We start from the raw sequence: 19,594 nt of genomic DNA, 5'->3' as shown, positions 1-19,594 counted from the left end.
ATAGGGGTATATGAGCAGCCATTAACCTAGTGATCTCCACCCCCACAACTCCTTTTTGCAGATCTTCCCCAGATCAGGGATGGGTCTTGGAGAAATCCTGTCTCTGAGGCAATTAAATGTCTCACAATTAGACTTGGAGCTTCCCAGCCAACTCTAAATTTAGCTTTTCTCAGCTAGTCAGCTTCTTGAATTTGCAGGTGAAATAAAATGGTTCTTAGGGGAAAGAAGAAAATAAATTACCTGAGTTTCCTTTAAGGAAGACGATAAAGATGCAACTGTGTGGCTAGAGGGATTTATTTAAGCCATGTATAATGATACTGTCCATGGAGGAATGCTAAGTGTCAAAATGGTTTTATGACTATTATTTGTGACTGATTACTTTTTCCAGCAGTTTCATGGTAGGAGCACACTTGGTTTAAGGAGGGACTTCCTTTCATGTGGGAACTAGAGCATTATTACACATCTTGATGCTATGGATTTCTCTGCCTGCAGATTCATTTAGATATAGCAGTTGTCAGTGCAAAGGGAAGTGTAAAGTTTGTGATACAGAATATGGTCATTGATACTGGATTTGTTGGGGATATTGTTGGGATTTTTTTAGTATTTCTTCCCTCATTTTTCTCTTTAAGCTCTCTCTGTGCCCCCATACTCTAAAGCTTTCCTGACCCAGCTCTGGAGGGATGCCACATTTCTGTAGGGGAGAGTAAGAGAGAAGCAGTATCAAAAGGATTAAATGAGCTTAACTACAAATTTCAGAAGGAAGGACCTTCCCTCTCATTCTGGGTGTATGGGAGTGTTGATGCTCTGAGTGAAGACAGGGGAAAAGTAGAAATCCTGAGTGAAGACTGTGATCCAACAACAGGTCTTGTGTCTCCCAGTGGGTTAGTAAGCAGAAGAAAGCATTTCTCTGCTTTTCTTATAATCACATTCCTACAGTTGCTATAGCAGGAGTGGATACAAAGCTGATACACATCTGTGAGAAAGGATACCATTGAGCCTGATGCAGATATTCCCTATTTCCTTTTGACTCCATTGTTGAGCTTTGCTATCTGTGTGGAGGGTTGTTGTTCCTGATTTGGTTTATTCTTTGTTCTCCATCTGAAAGAGCTGTAAACTGTTTTGCTCTAGTTAGGGACCATTGTATTACTGTTTATTATTCCTTGCTGCATTGTTGTAACTGCCTCCTGTGATTGAATTACTCCCAATACATTTAAATGACAAACTGCTCACTTGCTGACCCTTCCGGCTGGAAGCCCCACTATAATTTTACTCATGTGTAGCAGTTTAATTAGTGTATCCTATAAACCAGATCATTACAGGAGTTACAGTAGTCTCTGGGTTTGTTTAGAATTGAGAAAAGAAGGATCTTGGGGACCTTATCACCATGATCCAATTTTTAAAGAGTGGCTACAAAGAAGATGGAAACTCCCTTTTTACAAGCAGTCCCATGGAAAAGATATGGAATAATGGATACAAATTACTCCTGGAGAGATTCCAACTGAACACAGTAAAGAATTTTTTCACAATGAGAACAATCAGCCACTGGAATAATCTCCCCAGGGAAGTGGTGGATCCCCCAGCCTGGACGCTTTTGAGATTCAGCTGAACAGGGTACTGAGACGTCTAGTCTAGACCGTGCTTTTGCCAAGAAAGGTTGGACCGGATGATCCTTGAGGTCCCTTCCAATCTGGTATTCTGTGATTCTATGATACGTACCTGTTTTGGCAGCTGATACGAGTTCCGTAATGAAAATAAGTAGCGTTCAAGTGGGTGAGGTATTTTTTTAATTGCTGTCCAAGCAATGAACAGGCTTGTTTTCCTTTTTGAAGAGTTGCACTATTCGCATTGCCAGCTGAAAGCTTTTACTGGTCCATTTGGGTATACTGCCCATAGTAGAAAGTGCCACTAAACTTCTGTAAGGCCTGCTTGTTCCTTAGGGGCTTGGCCCATGCGTTGGGTGGATAAAAAAGAAAGTAAAATGTATCTGCTGGTTTTGACTCAATCTGTAGGGTGGGAGCAGTTCACCAGTGCTCTTATGGGAGATGTCTCTGAAGAGAATAACTGAATGTCTGGACAGTGGTCTGGCTGCAGTTTGAAAGGTCCTGTGGCTGTGCTAACCCCTTCCTGGAGAAATCAGCACAGGCAGCTGATGGGCAGTGCTTAGTCAGCAAGGTAGTAGGGGAATGCCTGCATGGTAAACAAAGTGAGACAAGGGATGTTGATAGGAGGCCTGAGTGTTGTAGATAAACATTGCCCTTATCTTCAGTAGCCTGTCCCAGGGGTGTAACATAGTGATGATAATGGCTGCAAAACACAAGAGCTGCTTCCTCAGCTTTAAGTGGCTTTATTTTTGAATGATTGGTATACCTGGTCATTTTGGGCAGGAAAAAAAAATGCCTTCATAAAGAGACGTTTGGCTTTATGCGGTCATATTTCTTTTCTTTAATGCTTACAAAATCTATGTTGTGTTAATTAGACCTGGTTAAATCATCCCTAATGTTTTGAGTCTCAAAATTTCGCATTAGCTCAACACTTTTAGAAATAAAAGTTTAAATGCATTTTTGCATCAGGAGAACGATTATTCTGTTTTTTAATCCAACTGCATATTGAAATGTCATTTGTAAAACAGACTTTTTGTTGACAAATATTTGAAAACATTATTGGAAATGTCAGCTTCAGTCATGAGCAAATGAAATATTTTGATAATAGTTATTCAGTACAGGCTTTTCATTGCCAGTTTCTCCAAAAACTTCCCCATCTCTTTCCTGTTTCTCTGTGAAAGAAGAAACAAAGATACATTTCAGTGCAGCTGCAGTACAGTCATTTTAACCTGAGTGGGATAAATGGTTAGGAAGTGTGGAGATCACTTTGAAGAACTAGAGAAAAGAGTATTTATAACTGCTTGACCAGGCTGAATACCAAAACCCTCTTTTTGCTCATGTCTAGATGAAGACGCAAACCAGAGTGCTTCTGTGGGCAAGCATGTTATAGCTGTCCCTTTCCAAGGTTCCTCTCTAAGCTCAGAGAAATAATACTGATGTAATTACAAAAGTGACCGGCAAAGATCAAGCATCCAAATAAAGGCCAGTGCTTTAGCATGCAGAACACAAGGTGGAGAGGAAGAAGGGGTACAGTGGTGACAAGTGCTCTGTGTCTATGTATGTGTGTGGGTTGGAGTTAGGAAAGCTGTGGTTTTCAGAGGCTTTTAATAAAAAAAAAATAAAAAATTATCATCACCATTCTTGCTACTGAGCTGCATGCTGCTGTGACTTTCCCTTTTATACATAAGCTAGTTTTCTGGTTTGTTTTGCTATATTATTTTTCCTATGCATGAGGCTTGGATCTGTGTACTTACATGCTTTTTTTTTTTCTTTCATTGGGTAAAGAGCAGAAGGAAGCATGAAAAAGCCGTATGTCTGAAAGTCAGTCTCTTTCCCTAATAGAAAAGATTAACTCTCCCTACAAAGCTTTACTCATATGTTTATATCCTCACACCTACTACTACACTACTGTTTTAAAGCTTGTAGTAGATGAAGAGCTAGGTGTATTAGCTAGAGAAAGCAAGCAAATTCCCTGTCCCCATAATACATGTGATGCTACTACGTACAAGCCTGCCAGATGTGTTGCTTTACCAGATCCTGGGTTTTGGTTAATGGTACCAAACAAAATGCAAGTCCTGGGGGAAAGTCAGATAAATGTAGGGAAATTAGTTAAAACAGTTCAAGGTGCTACTTGAAGGCAGCCTTTAAGTCTTACAAAAGACTGTGTGTTAGCCACAGAGATTTCTATTGCAAACAAAACCAGCTAGTGATTTCTGTTACCTTCTTGTATATTAAATCAGCTTTCAGGAGGGGTTAGGTTTTTCCTGGTGGTCCCCTCTTGTCTAGGAGCAGGAACCAATGGAGTTTGTGCAGCTCTTTCAGGATAGGCAGTACTTGACAAACCGTGAGTAACAGGATTGAAATTCATCAGTTAAGAAGTCTACTGCTGGCTATGCCTACAGGAATGGAAGAGGAGAGCCTATGTGTTCCCTGACTGTATCCCTGGTGAGGGCAGTAGTGACCTCTGACAGCAGCAGGATTTAGAGGGGACAGAGAGAAAAAGGAAGTGCCCTACCGAGGACATGCCTTCTGATGTCACTGGGAAAAGCCAAATATGAAAGAAAATATTAACAATAATTAATAAAAAAAAAGAAAATGGGAGTTGTCAGTCTCTATTTAAGCTTGAATGACTCTTTCACACCAGTTGAGTCCTCCACAGACTCACGCTGGCCACACTCCAGCCTGTCGCAGCTGCTTTGTGCCCAGCCAACACAGTGGCTCTTTGTCCCCAGTGCTACCTTTCCTCTCAGAGGAACTGGCTTCACAGGGCAGGAACTGCATGGGGAGGGCTGGCAGCAAGCCTTGGTGCTACCACTGCTCCTCTGGCCCCTCTGCACTGAGAGGGGAGAGGATGGATGAAGTGTGGTTGTGGACATGAGTGGCAGGAGAGGAGACCTTTGGAACCAAGTAGGGGTAGAGAGCAGTACAAGGGGACCAGTGGACAGAGAAGAGGGGAAATAAGAGAGTATGAAGAGTTGTGGGGGCAAAGAATAAACACAGTTGGAGGGGACTAAGGCAAAGGGAACAAAGGATTGTGAGGAATTAAGAGCTGTAGAAGAAGAGGAGTGGAGAGCTAGAGCATGGAGACCAAAAGGGCTGCAATCATTTGCTTTTCCCCTCCCTCTAGAACAAGCTATTGAGCCCAGGGATTCAGTCTCAGCACTCTTGTGATATCCACTCCTAAATTGTGTGCTTCACCTCTCCATACTGCCCAACTCGCCTCCTCTGCCTGCTGAGGTTTCCGCCATAGCTCTGGCAGTAGATAGTAGCAATGCACGTGCAGGTATCTGAAACCTCTTCATGGCTCAGATACGGCTCCTCACAATGATATTTGAGGTGTTCTTTGTGTTGGGTTTTTTTTAACACTGGTGTTGTTAGAGGAATGTAAATGTTGACAAGTCAAGCTCTGTTGAAATGCAAGAAGTCAGGTTGCCTGGGCAACCCTTGCTTGGCCTCCTGGTATGAAGGCATGATGATATAGCCCTTAATAACATGATTACAACCTATTTTTTCTACAGGGCATAGGATGGACGAATCAGTGCATAGGATGGACGATGCTGTGGGAATGAAGCTGTTGTCTGTTCCTCATTTGTTGCAGAATTTGGAAGGTGTGTAGTGAATAAGATAGAGGGTTGAAGAAGGAAAGAGAACAGCCTTGGGGAAATAAAGCTGAATGCCTTCTGAAGGGCTGTACCCATTCCCTGTGTCTGCCAGGGATGCTCTTGTATGATGATGGAAATTTCACTGGAATCAGGCTCTTTCAGTGCTGTCACTAATCACAATTTCTTCAGTGTCTGTCTCAGGCATGTAAATCCGGCACTTAATTTGCAGAAAGCTGGGAGCATTTACATCAGCATCTGTAAGGGTTACTGCTGTGTGATTTTTCTCATTCTGGACACCATTTCTCTGTATTTTATCTTCTTGCCTGCAAAACAGAAATAATCTTTCTCCTTACTCTTACAAGAAAGTGGTGGAGATGGCTTCATTGGTATTCATGAAATACATGAATATTCTGACAGCACTGTAGGAATGTCTCTGAGGAAACCTGTGAATTTGTACTCTCTGGGAGGCTTGGATAATAAGGCTAAGGGGCACATGTTGAGTGGTAAGGCTAGAGACATCATTAATAGCTGCCCGTTTGCTGACTGCAGGGAGCGTTCTGGGGGAAAAACTAATGTGTGATCATCTAATTAAGTGCTGTATCATAATGCATATGAGCTATTGAGGATTACAGTTGCAACCTTATGTCTGATTTTTCCTATCTTTTTTTCCAGTGTAATTGGAGATTCAGGATTGAAACAAATTATTGCAATCAGTCCTTTGCTACTACAGTTATTGAGTTATAGAGTTGCTTTCATGAAATGAGTTTCATTTTAAATGCTGTTGGTATTTATGACCTGTGCTTATGTTGGAAGGCCATTCCAGACTTCAAATTGCTCTTGTACTCCGGTACACCTTAGCATTCAATAGAAAAATATACTATAGGTGTCCAGGTTCTCTGTGGTTTGGGGTATTTAGCCTTCCCATTTCATCCTGTCTCTGACTACCTTAAATCTCTTTTTTCCTATGCTATGTGAGCAGACAACAGACCTGTTCCTTTGCTGAGCTGAGGTTCTCTGCCTCCTTTCCTTTTATAAATAGGTTTGCTGAAGCTTTTGTTTCTCAAGTATTGGTAACCAGAATTGTGAAAGCACCAGTATCTCCTTGTCTGAATTGCAAATATACATGGACACAATAAACCAGAGTCTTACAACGATTTGTGTTCAAGCAATGTATAGCCAAGTCTAAAACAGTATCTACTAAAAGCTTACCTTCCAGCAGAAGCATTTCCCATTAGTCCCTAAGTATCTTACCTTGTATTTTACACTTTTAGTTGCTTTTGACACACAGGGTCTCAAGCTCACCTAGTTCCCTCTAACATCCAGTTTCTGTGCTGTACTGCAGGCAATGCCTCACTTTGTGACCAGCAGACTTCATTGGCACATTCCTAAAGTTTGTGCCAAGCTCCCAAGTGAGGTTATTAAACAAGATTTCTTTTCCTTTTTTTTTTTAGAATGAGTGACCCTGCCACTAGCCTCCTGCCATCCACTGATGATTCCCATTTTTCTACCCCGTATTGCTGTCTGCCTATCAGTCAGCTGTTTACCCATCTCATAATTTCTGTATGTGACTTGATAGATTTCATTATTCCTTTACTTTAGCTATTAGGGTTTCCAAAAATGCAATGTATCAAGCTGCTAGTTCTCTGTGATATAAATAAATGAATAAGCACAAAGGGGATTAATGGAGACAGAAATCCTGAAAGGTATAAATAAACCTATGTACAGTAACTCAGTGTGGCTGAGAGCAGGTTGTTTCAGCTCTGCATTTCTGACTGATATACCTCCTGCTGCAGAGCTGTCGTGCTCTGGGGATTGATTGAGCCTCTGTGCTGGGCTTCCATAGCTGTTTTTGTGTTCAAAGAGCTACTGACAGTATCATTTAGCAGCCAGAAAAATCCAGCAGAAGTCCGTCACCACAGGACACTTGTCATTTTGGACATCCTTTTTTGTCAGCTTGATTTGGGCTTTGTCTATTTTGTCTTTGCCAAGTGATACAGAGATGGGTGGCTTCATTTGAAGGCTTTAAAGATACTTTCTGATTTTGAAAGCTGTACTTGGGAAATGCAGAGGATCGTGTGATAATTCAGCAGCCCTGGGAGCTGGAAGCTGGTAGGATTCACCTCCCCATGAGACCTTTAAAGTCTTAGAATGAATAGTTTTAATTTCCACTGAGGTATAAAGAGTTAGTTTGTTGACAGTTTTCCTACCGAGTCCCTGAATAGGAAGCCTAGATTGTGTGTGGGCTCTGGAGTATGGGAAAACTCATAATGGGCCTCTGAGTAAATGGATAAAAATATTTCTTATTTTCCACTCTTGCTGTTCTGGTAAATCGGTCAGAACTGAAACGTTTAATGCAAATTCCTTCTGAACTGGTGACTTCAGTGCAAACTTTAAGAATAAGTTAGAGAGCATGGGGGTGTCCTGGTGTTATTCCAGTAACTGAGACATCTATAGTTTGCTTCCATGGGCTTTTGAATAGGCATTGGCTTGACTTCTCATTTAAGATCTTAATGTTGAAGTCCAGACAGCCTAAGAGCTGTCACTCTCCGGATGCCCATCACAGACAGAGCAGGTCCTTTTGTGCAAGCAGGCTGCTCCCAGGGACAGCAGGCCACTTAAATGAGAGCCAGTTCTATAGCTGATGACTTTTTTGCAATTAGTATAGCATATTTGTTGCTATCTGAATGATATTTTGATTATTATAAATGATTGATTTGGGGGGTGAATATCTAACTGGTATATATAGAAATATAAGAGGAAGAAAGCCATCCAAAAGAGAGATGGTGGTGGAGGCTTGAGGAGAGTCATTCATCTGAAGCAGGTGAGTTTTGCTTAGAGTTTTAACACATCATAGAGGGATGAAGGAGTAAATAGCTGATAGAGCCAGAAGGCTTTCAGTACAAAGTCAGGTGATGTTTGCATTCTTTGGTGGAAGGTTTGAGGACAGATTCTTCTTATTAAATATTCTTTTTTTTCTTCTTTCTTTCTTTCTTTCTCCCATTTTCTTTTTTTCTCTTTCTTTTTTATCCATGGAGTATAACCCACATCAGAGCAGAAGCAAGGGTCCACTGAAGGGAGACTGCGGCATGAGGCAGGGTAGAGAAGAGGTGAAATCTCCTCATGTGTGATCCTTGCTGCAGCTGAAGCAGAGGAGGTGTTGAGGGTAGAAAGCAGTTCAGTGAAAAATGTTAACAAGAATTAATTTGGAAGGATTGATGTTTAAGAAAGGTTAAAAGGAGGCTTGAGTGCATGTGGGAAGGATGCATGACTATAAATAAAGAGTACATGTATTGTAGCAAACTGTCTATGAACAAAGCAGGAGTGGAAGACAAAATAATGTTTGGCTCTGAAGAGAAGTATGACCAAGTTAAGTGTTGTTTCTCTTGATTTTATTGTGTTGTGGCTTAATAACGCACAGATTGACCATAAAATCTACTTTCTCTTCTCAAAGAAAAAAGTAAAAATTACTTTGAGAAGAAAAAAAAAGGAAATTAAGAAAATCTGAAGAATATGGCCTATGGGACTGTCCTCTGTTGACATAGGAGGTGTTTTACTTTGACAGGCCAGATCTGGTAATTCTTAGTTTGAGATTGAACCCTTATGTCCACATGAATTTTGTGCAACATGTGCTGTTTGGGTGGTGATTTTCACTGTTGCCCATCAGCTGAAATAGTAAACAGTCTTTAACAGCCTTTCAAAACATTGTGCTGCTTCTAGTGCTTGCTTTGACTTTTGCTGTAGAAGGTGTGGTTTGGGCTCAATTACAGGCTTTGTAACTGTGTTCTGTCTGTTTCAGTTGTTCTTCTTCACTTCAGTTGTTCTTCTTCACTTACTCCTTTCCAGAATCTTGCTACAAAAAAAAACAAACCAACACATTTTGACCTTGCTGGTTGAGATTAGGAACCATCTTTTTTTGTTGCTTATTTTCTTAAGATAGCCCTGATCCATTGCTGAGCCTGCCGAGTGCTCCTGTAGTACATATATTAATTTGACCAATTTCCTCTTTTGCTCCACCTCCTTTATGCTTTTCTGAGCTTCATGCTATGTAGGTTCTGGGAAGAAATGGCTGTTATCAGTTAGCAAGGAAAGTAGTACAGCAATGTTCTGCTCAAGTATGTTAACGTAAAATACCTTTTGTTGCTTTTCTCAGAAACGTTCCCTGTAGTTACTCGGGATAGAAGACCAGGAGTGATCTACAAGCAGTGAATAGCTCAACTATTTGCATACAAATAGTGTTTCTTTGTTTTATTATTTTTTTATGATACAATTTTCAAATAACAGCAGACAAACCTGTCTTTTGCTTAGTTTGTAAATTTGGGTGATTTATCTTGTTTCTCCTACACACCCCCTGCTGCTTGCTTTTATTTTTCCCTGTCTTGCATCACTTAGAGATTGCTATTCAGTGAAGCAAGGCAGAGGTTGGGGCAGGCCAGTGCGGACAACTGAGGACACTGTGCTAATTTGTGTATGCATGAAGGGAATGGATGCACAGTTCAGAACAGGGCCATGCTGCCGCCTTTAAACACAGTCAGTGTAGAAAGCAGCATTACAAGTCTTTGCCCTAAAAAGCAGTCCTAGTCTATCCTAGAGTGCTTCTTTATAGGTTTGTGGTGCTGCTTTATAGCTCCGGCTTCTTCTGGTTTACTGGCTGTGTCACTGGTCCAGTGTCTGGGAAACGGTGGTTTTGTTGGTGTACTTGGGTAGGTGTTCAAGCTCTAACCTAATGATATTTGGGAAGTAAGCAGTGCTCTTTGTTGTTGTCCCCTACCAACAGGAATATCGAGTGCAATATTTGCAAGGCTTGTGTGTTAAATAGCATTGCAAAGAAATGTAATCTTGGAGCTGCCCAGAGCTTTAAGGACATGGTAAGGCTCTAGTTCTGAAATGCAAAGACGTCACAGCTGATGATGCTCAGGGATTTTTCTTTAAGCAAATGTCTTTTGTTTAGTCCATCCATCAGAACAATTTGAATTCTTTGAAATGGGGTGGAAGGGAAAAGGATGAGCTGACATGGTGTCCTAGCTGCTTCTTCCTGAAACCTGGATTTGAACAAACCTCAAAAGATTCACACAAAGAATGAGTTTGAGCTCCAGTCCTTTCCATGGCTTTTCCGGTGAACATTGCAGAACAGCAGCAGGTGTTGTAACTGCACAAGCACAGTCCTGCCTGTGGTGGGGGGTAAAAAAGAACAGAATCCTGAAGTTCTTCAGAAATGTATCATGCTTGCTGGGATCAATCTGTGTACTGCCCCCATTTTACATGCACCTTTTAAACTGGGAGAAGGTTTGGGGTGTGAAGGAATTCTTGGGCAGTTCTTCAGCCCCAAGAAGGTTACGGGAAGCCTAGGAGAAAAGAAGGAAGCTGAGGTGGATTTAGGCAGGTTGTCCAGCTATTTTTTAGCTCCTGTTAGAGTTATCGATAGTGTCCTGCTCTCCAGAGCATCCTTTAGCATATCTGTAGTTCACAAGCAAAGCTTCTCTTTCTTGTTCTCCCCAGTGAAAGAATGATTTTTATTTGGTTTGTTTCAGAGCTGGAAAAGGAGATCACCAGGAGACCGAAGAAAGTCTGCATTGTAAAAGTGGTGGGAACAAGAAACCTGTGGAAAAACATCGTCGTGTTGTGTGTCAACTCGTAAGTTCAGTCTCTCTGAATAGTTCTGTGGTTGGTGAACTGGAAGCAGTAATGGGAAATGATGGGGGAGCTCCTCTGTTTCATAGTGTGGGACCCTTTGCTAGTGTCTCTGATAAATGATCCTGGAAAAAAAAACAGCTGATGCAAGGAGTTCTTTTTTATGGCAGACGTGGAGGAGCTCATCGATTGTTTCAGGCAGCAGCATCATGTGTCTTCTCAGGTGTCATTCTGCAAGCGCATTGCTGTCACCAGTGGTCTCACATAGACACGTGCTGGTAAATGCTCACACATGTAGACTGCTGCAGCTGCTGCCATCCTGGGTGGTGGGATTTTTGAAATCATTAATGCCCCAGGAGTGCACGTTCAAGTTGTTTACATCTGAAATAGCTGTGTTGCAGAGGAAGATGTTTCTTGCCAGTAAATATGAGCCTGCTCCCTTATATAAAAGCTGGCCTTGATAGGCCTTCAGAAGCGAATTACAAATCTTGTGCAGGGAACGTAGGGAGAATATGTGTGGTCTCACACAGAACAACATGATGCCTGTGTCCTAAGGCTTCGGCTTTGACATGCTTACATAGGCAAAACCAGGCATTTGCCTGAGGGTTTTGCAAGTCACAGGCTCTGAGACCTTCTGTCCAGAACTGAGCACCTTGTAAAGAGGAAACAGATGGGCTGCAAATTTAGCCTCTAACCAAACCAAACTTTCTGGGAGGGCAGTGGTAGTGGATTTCTATAATTGTTCAATCTTATAAAATGCCTATTTGAATCCTGTCGTGGTTATTTTTTTCAAGTGGGAGGTGGGAACAAGCCTGCAGATCCCCCCATCCTCTGCTCCATTTAGAAGTACATAGCTCTCTCATGCCTTTTTCTTCATCACTTCAGGGACCTACTCTGCAGCCTTCACTCCTGTTAAACAGGCTCATGGATCAGTCATAACCTCTAGGGGACAGCCCTTGTGCTTGGCAGATAGTCACCCAGGGGCACATGGGCTTCAGGGCTCAGTCTCCTGCATTATTGGTTGCAAAGCCAACTCTGGTTTTATGATTTTTGTGTGTCTCTCTCACCTACCAGTGAATGATTCCCTCTGTTTCCTCTTAGGCTGAGCTGGTGGGTTTAGTAGCTAGCGTTAACTGTATTTGTGAGAAATGTTTACGTGGGGAATCCTCCCCTTCTCTCCCTCACCCTTTTCAATTATGCACATTTGGAAATCCCCTAAGCCAGAACTAGGCAGCCCAACTTCTAGCAATAGCACACGGAGGCTGCTTGCCTCCAAGTAAAGCATGGAGCAGATGTGTGTCTGAGGAAGCAGCTTTCATGTTTGTTTTTAGGAGATATAAAAAAAGCTATATAATTTTAATTCTGTTATTCCTGTTAGATGGGGCTGTGGTAAATTGTGGTAGTGTGGAACATGCAGAAGGTACCATTTACATGGAATGATAAGACATCAAGGGAGATAAATGTATTTAGTTTTAAAAGCAACTGTTCTGAGCTGTTCAACAAGTTAAGATAATAGAGTAATTCCTGGGGAAGCAGGCTGGAAAGCGAAGTCCAAATGACACATTGATGTAGTTTACAGGTCATGGCCTAAATAACAACTTCAGCAAGTGCGTTTGCATGCACAGAAGAGAAAGAAGATATGCCCTATTTAACTCTGTCCTTTTATGAATAGTGTTTTGCTGTTTAATATTTCTCTTACGTGAGGAGCTAGTTATAATCTAGATATCCAAAGCTACTTACATTCTTGTGTAACAGCAAGTATAGCTAGGCTTTATCAGGGAGAAGGTGTCTAGTGTTGGGGATGTATTTTGAACTATAGCATTGATTCACAAGATCATCGCTGTCATGCACTCAGCAACTGCATATTCCCCCAACTGTTTTTATGCTTATGTTAATATTCGCTTGACACTGACAGAGCTTCTAATTACTGACCTTCAGGAGGATAGAGGTGTATCAGTGTAACAGACCTGCCATTCAGTTTTGGGGACCTGGATCTGTGCCTGCCTCTCTGTCAGGCAAAATTCATTTGTGATGTGAGGTTCATCTGGTCTAAATGCCCGGGACAGGAGGCCTTTCCCAGCAGGACGTGTCTGTGCTGCAATGGGAGTCGTTCAGAGCATTGACCTCCCACAGCAGCTCTGCTGCAGTTTTGCACCAATTCAAGGGTGGTGCTGGAGCTTCTCATCTGACTTGTGTACCTCCAGCCCCATGCTCTTCCTTCCTTTTTTCTTCCCTTTTTGTTTTTGTGAGGGGTAAGAGAAAGAGGAGTGAAATGGAGCGGCAGGATGCTGATCACTGGCATCACAAAGAAACTTTTAAAAGAAAAGGAGACACATGGCTGTGAAGGGTGGTGTAAATGTGTAGATTGAATTATGGCTTATCATTTCATAATGGTAATAATAATTGCAGCACGTGTGACTTCAAATAAGGGGTTTCTAAGGGGTTTACAGCTGTAACAGGTTGGCTTGGGAAGTGAGATGCAGTCTTCAGTACAACCAAATGCCGTAGACAGGTCTTCTTCAAGACACAACTGTATTGCACGGTGTTTTGCTGTTTAAGTATGCAGGCTGCTTCATCACAGCAGCTCTGTCTCCTAAGGCTGTCGTCAGATGCACTGGGAACAGAGATGTCTTTGCAAGAGGGGAGTTCTCGAATACACAGGGAAAGCCAATCACACACTAGGAGTCCTTGTAAAGATGCTCATATCCCAGTCGTACCATGAGCAACAGCTGTGTGAATAAAGCCAGTAGATTGCAAATGTCTGGTTGAATAGAGATTTTTCTTTTTGCTGCTTTTGATCATTGCTTATTTTCACAGCAGCACCTAGAAGTCTGAGGTGAGTCTTTTTGCACTAGTGTTGTACTCCCGCAGTGGAAGAAATTCTTCCTGCATTAAGATGTTCCTGCTTTGAATTCCATTGCAGTGGGTGGCTGCCTTCTCAACAATGATCTCCTCTTGCCCTCTCCTGTTTCCCCTAGGCTGACTGGTTATGGCATACACCACTGTTTTGCAAAAAGCATGATGGGGCACGAAGCGAAGATGGCAATTACCCACAACTTCTATGTGGACTACTACACCATGGCTGGGATTGCACTGGCATCCTGCCTGGCCATGTGCCCAGTGGTTGGGTTTCTGGGAAGAAGAGGAGGACTCCTGCTTTTCATGATCCTTACAGCCCTGGCATCGCTCCTGCAGCTGGGCCTTCTCAACTGTGAGTTGGAGACAAGAGCTTTTGAAGACCACATGATTCTGATGTGCAAATATGGGACCAGGGAATATTAAGAGTCCTTTTGCCCTTCTCAGACTTGGCGTGCTGTGTGTGTGCTTAGTTTAAGAATTTGCTTGAAGGTATTGGGTTCTAGATGAGTCTCTGTGAAGCTCATTGATACCCCCGGTAGGGACTGGAAATGGAAAACTTTCCCACTTGAGTCTACTTCTCAAATGGCCACTCACCTAAATGGCAGTTAAAGCAGTAGGTATATGTCATCTCTCTGCTCTGAGCATTTTGCTACATGCAAGTGATAAGTAGCATGGAAATGTGCAGCTGAAAGACCCTGCTTTTAACACGGTATATACATATAGTCCATGTGAACATGTACATATGATTTTGTGAGTTGTCACGGCTTTTCAAATGGGTTCCTGCCAAAATCAATCTCACAGTCACCAACCGTTAGACCCCAGTCCTATGAAACCTCACCCCAAGGAAGGGGGAAGAGGGTTGTGATGTGCTTTGGACAAACTGGGTACGAGACAAACACCAGAACACTGGTGGTTGCTGTTTTTCACTTCTAAGTTTAGAAATAATTAAGGGCTTTAATGAGAAAGGGGTTTTTGCAGTGAGGATGGAAAGATTTCACATTCCCACATGCTGAAGGCAGCCCTGAGCCAGCAGGAGTTCTCCATATTTACAGACTGTGTTTCCTGAAGGCATTCACCGAGTTAACCTTAAACGAACACTCTATTTGTGGCAATATGGAAGGGAAACAAGGAACCTCTTTCATGACATGGAGGCAACTCCAAAATGGCGTGGTGTTTTGCTCTCACATTAGCACAGATGCTTACATTCCCTTTGAGGACATGTTTACCATGTCCAGCAGTCCCAGCTGAAAGTGGGGCCCCACCTCATCCCCAGCCCATTGACAGACTGTGACCTCTGGCATGCAGAGGCACACAATGTGTGTGCGCGATCACATTCTTGTGGTGGTGTCCATCAGGATCTCTCTACACTCAATAGGTCTAATCTTCCTTCTTTTTACGGGTGTCAGATGTTTGTTGAGGCTGTTTGGGGTTATAAACATGCAGATGTTTAGTGGGGAGAAAGTGTGCTAGACCCAATAGGCCATGAAAATCAGGTTGCAGTTTTTCACCAACAAAAAAGGGAAGGTGGAGAGGAACATCCTGTAGGAGTCATGACAACCTTTTCTATACTGGGTTTAGGTGGTTTTGTGAGGCAAGTTGCTAAAACTAAGAGCAGCCATCAGGTCTAGGTGTGTTCTGCTGCACTGCCACCTAAACTTCTCTCAATGCTGTGCACCCGTGAGCCTTTCTGACTCTGTCCTTGCCCTTCCTTTGTGAGAAGAGTAGGAAAACACAGCCTTGAACTTCAGAGCAGCTCATCTCCCCCCGCTCTAGACCATGCCCCTCCTTCCCCAGAAGAGCTGGACAGCGTTTGGAGAGAAACCTGCTGATTATGAAATCTGTTATAGCCTCCTCTTTGTTTTAGTTTAGTGTAATTTGGGTGTAACTGGCAAGCAAAATCAGGATTTGAGAAGGGTGAGAGAAGGAGAGGGGTATTCTCCATCAGCAGCAGACCTTGAGGTTTGCCCTGTTCAGCCCTTCCTCCAGACACCAGGATGTCGCAGGAGCCTGGTGAGAGATCATCAGCAGAAATGTGCCCAGCTTGTGCTGCTGCCCTTCCCCTTGCTGCCCAGTACTGCCATGTGCTCCTTTGCAGTTTGGATGCATGACAGCTGGTGGCTAGCATGACACATGGACCACCAGCTCTACGTTTTGGCAAGGAGTAGGTCTCCCACCAGTGTGACAGTGCTGATGCCCAGCGTTTTGCTGTCTAACTAAAGCCTCTGTTGGCCATTCCCTTGGGGCTGCAGCATGAGGGCAGTTTCTCTTCTCCCCCTTGTTAGCAACAAAGAGGCCTTTGTGTTAATCCCAGTGGTAATTCTGGGGCTCTTAAAAATGCTTTACTGCTGCAATTGTAATCACTGTCTCATTAGCATGCTGTCCTGCAGCTGAAGGGGGCTGGAAATGGTATGTCCTCATCTGGTGGCCACAGGAAGATGTGACAGTATTGGCATGGGAAAGAAGTGTAAGGGGAGCTCGGGTGGCATGTGGGATTTACCTTTTTTTCCCCTTTGGATAAATAAATACCTAACAGCAGTATGTTCTTGTTTTCTTTCCCTTTCTCTCCTATTTTTTCTTACTCCAACTTCTGTGGTCTTGGATCCAGTGATCGGAAAATACAGTCAACTTCCAGACTCAGGTATGGTTTACAGACAAGTCTGCATCATGCAGGGAGCACTTCCCTGGGAGTGGGTAGATCCAAAAGACTGGGGTCAAAGCACCCAGAGCAGAGCTGCCACTGCAGCAGGGTTCAGAGTGAAACCCCACTTCTACACAGTGCCTTGGGACCCCACTTGTAGGCAGGCCTGGTTTTTTGTGTGCAGTCTCTCAGTGTGGTATCCCCTCCAGCCTGACTCACCTCCTCGGGTCAAGAGAGGGTGCAGGAGTTCCCCCAGGTTTATTTTTTAGACATATGGCAAGGCTTTCTGAGGAAGTCTCTATCTAGGAGCAACATTCCCAGTTCAGTCTTTTCCAGAAAGGTCTGAGGTGCCAAAGTCCCTTCGGATAAGGGGACTGGGGCACCTTAGAAAATACTTTCTCAGGCATCTTATCCCAGCCTGAAATACTGCAATAGCAAAGTAGTGACATTCTATGGGGGAACAAAATTTACCCTTCTGTATTTGGTTTAATGGACCTGGCTTTGCCCAGCTCCTCCAGTGTCTGTTCTCCTGAGCAGTCATGACTCCCTGTAGGGTCAGCGGTGCGGCCTCACCTGCTATGCAAGAGTTGCCAGGGAGTGTCAGAGACCCATAGTTTCCGAGGTGCAGTGCTCACATCCTTATCTGCTGTCAGTATTTGCTCTGTACCCCAGGCTTTGGGGTGCATTGCACCAGGAGACGGTTTCCTTTGGCTTTGTTTAGATTTGCTTGGGTTTCTTTCTATGCTTGATAGACGCTGTTTACTCCAGAAACCTTGCTGCCATCCAGCCATGAAATGATTGAGCAAACAGCCTTTGCTGGACACAGTGCCTTGGGGGAGCACACCATCCTTGCCATCAGCTCTTCTCACCCAGCATTGTCAAACAAAGGCTGTCACGCTGGGGGTTACAACAGAGATTGCAGGCTGATCACATGCAGGGGCTTAGCACGGAGCTGGGAGTACTTCCATTTCTTTCCTCTCTTGTCCTGCGACCCTCACCAGTGCCTAAGCCACGGAGCTGTACGAGATGTTTAGCAGCTGGATGAATGCTGCCTGCCTCCTCTTGTCTGTCAAACGTGGGAGGGAAGTGGCTGGTGCCTAAAAGACTGCCCAAAGATGTGTTTTCTCTTGGGTTTTACCTTTTGTGGTGGCTGGGCATAAATAACTCAGAGATCGCTGCTGTTTTTGGCATGTCATTATGATTTTTTTCACCTGTGTTTGTGTCTCGGGTGCTTGAGGAATGAATTTTATAAATACCAGGTTTAAATTAGTATTACAAAAATGACTCAAATTCGTGTCTAGGGAGAATGAGTAACACAAACCTGCTTTCTTGTTTTTTTCCTTGGAAGTTTGGCCTCATTCTTGCTTTTTATGAACACACTTGTCTTGACAGGTATGAGTGACAGCGTCAAAGACAAATTCTCTACTGCATTCTCTATCGTGGGTATGTTTTCTTCGCATGCTGTTGGAAGCCTCAGCGTGTTCTTCTGTGCTGAAATCACACCCACAGTAATCAGGTGAGACACTGGAGCACCCCTCTTCAAAGGTTGGAAATGAAATTATCCTCATTTAATTTGTAACTGGCTGTGTAACTTAATGCATTCTGTGGGAGGAGAAATCCCCCATAGTTGGAGACCTCACAGCAATTTGGGGGCTGTTTCTGAATGTCACTGCAGTCAGTCTGCCTAAGTAAATGCCTGTCTGTAGGCAGGCTTTGTTTCCGATGGCTCCACCTTGTGTCCCATCGTGGTGGTTATCAGCAGGCTGGGCACAATGTGAATTGCGTTGTTTGAAGCATGGTATGGTCTTAAATCGCAGAATCACAGAATGGTTTGGGTTCGAGAGATCTTAAAGCTCATCCAGTTCAAACGCCCTGCTGTGGGCAGGGACCCCTCCCACTAGACCAGGTTGCTCAAAGCCCTGTCCAACCTTGGACAGTGTCAGGGATGGGGCAGCCACAGCTTCTCTGAGCAACCTGTGCCAGTGCCTCGCCACCCTCATAGTGAAGAACTTCTTCCTTATATCTGATCTAAAGCTACACTGTTCCCCCTTGTCCTGTCACTACATGCCTTGTAAAAAATCCCTCTCAAGATTTCTTGTAGGCCCCTTTTAGGCACTGGAAGGCTGCTATAAGGTCTTCCCTGAGCCTCCTTCCCTAGGCTGAAAAAGCCTAGCTCCCTCAGCCTGTCTTCATAGGAAAGGTGCTCCAGCCCTCGGATCATCTTCATGGCCTCCTCAGCGTCTGCTAGCTGGGTTTGTACAAGCAGCAATCATGTGAGTGCAGCTGGGTATCAAAAAAGACATTCCAGGAGTGCAGACAAGGACATAAGTGCAGTCAATCCCTGCCTCCACAGGGCAGGTTAAGCAAGCAAGCTATTGGGGTGCTTCAGTGGAAAGGAGATGATGTTGCAGCGTGCGATGTTAACTGCTTTCAGTGCATAAAGGTGCTCTGCAAGTCTGCCTCTCCTACAGCACTCACCAGTGTGAGTGATCTACCTTTATTGCAGATAAAGTCATCTTTTTTCTTTGCACCCAGACCTATTTTAGCAGAGACACAAAGTTTTTCTGAAGGGGAGCACTTTCATCCTGGGCAATAGTAGAAATCAGGCAGATGATCTACGCTGGAGAACTTCCCATAAGATGTCTTTGTATAGTAAGGTTTTATACCATTTTATATGTTCACTGCTGTCTTTCACAGCACAAAGGTTGTGCTTTTGTGTTCTGGATTATGCATTCAGCAATGTCACAGCAATTCAGGAGTCCACCCTGACTCCACTGAATTTCCCAGGAATGTAGGTCGTAGAGGTGGGAGGGAGAAAGGGTGGAAGGAAGAGGATACTCTTTTTTTTATTCTCCAAATTATGTGCCTTTTCAATAACTTTGCAAAAGTACTACAGCCAAATTGTCAGCTGAGTAGCCAGAGTCCTCGATCCATGGCCTTTTCTGCCAAGCTGTCTGCTTTGTGAATGTATTTTACAGATAAGGTTATCTCCACAGGGAAAGGCAGTGAGTGGTGAGGAGATTATACAGCAGCCCAAACACTAACAGCTATTTACTTACATTTTTGTCAGTCAGTTTGGTGGTTTTATGCCTCTTTAATTTTCTCCTTGTCTCTATTTGAAAGACACATAGATAAGGAATTGGCTACATCACCCAGAAGAGAACCTGTCAAGCAGGGTCAGATGTGCAGTGTGAACTTAGCAAGCTTTTTTCCTTAAATCACTTACATTGCTACAGGGAAGGGGACAAAATCCTGGCTGGGAGACA

At 43.5% G+C, this 19,594-nt stretch overlaps 1 protein-coding gene across 2 annotated transcripts in view; it reads left to right on the top strand.

The window, feature by feature from the left end:
- Positions 1 to 19,594, top strand: part of SLC22A23 (solute carrier family 22 member 23) — a 110,186-nt gene that overhangs the window by 82,323 nt on the left and 8,269 nt on the right. Inside the window, exons 6-10 of one of the 2 annotated variants that reach the window (XM_062617803.1) lie at positions 5,120 to 5,209; positions 10,732 to 10,834; positions 13,810 to 14,042; positions 16,296 to 16,328; positions 17,721 to 17,844. In XM_062617803.1, the coding sequence (XP_062473787.1) occupies positions 5,120 to 5,209; positions 10,732 to 10,834; positions 13,810 to 14,042; positions 16,296 to 16,328; positions 17,721 to 17,844 (583 nt within the window). The remainder of the gene's footprint in view (positions 1 to 5,119; positions 5,210 to 10,731; positions 10,835 to 13,809; positions 14,043 to 16,295; positions 16,329 to 17,720; positions 17,845 to 19,594) is intronic. The other variant, XM_062617804.1, reaches the window with a different exon arrangement.

Source organism: Pezoporus occidentalis, unplaced genomic scaffold, assembly GCF_034315485.1.
Source record: "Pezoporus occidentalis ecotype Australia unplaced genomic scaffold, CSIRO_AGI_Poc_V1 ctg2, whole genome shotgun sequence".
NCBI classification, from domain to species: domain Eukaryota; kingdom Metazoa; phylum Chordata; class Aves; order Psittaciformes; family Psittacidae; genus Pezoporus; species Pezoporus occidentalis.
Note: the sequence above shows the minus strand (reverse complement) of the source record. Positions and strands in the feature narration are given on the sequence as shown.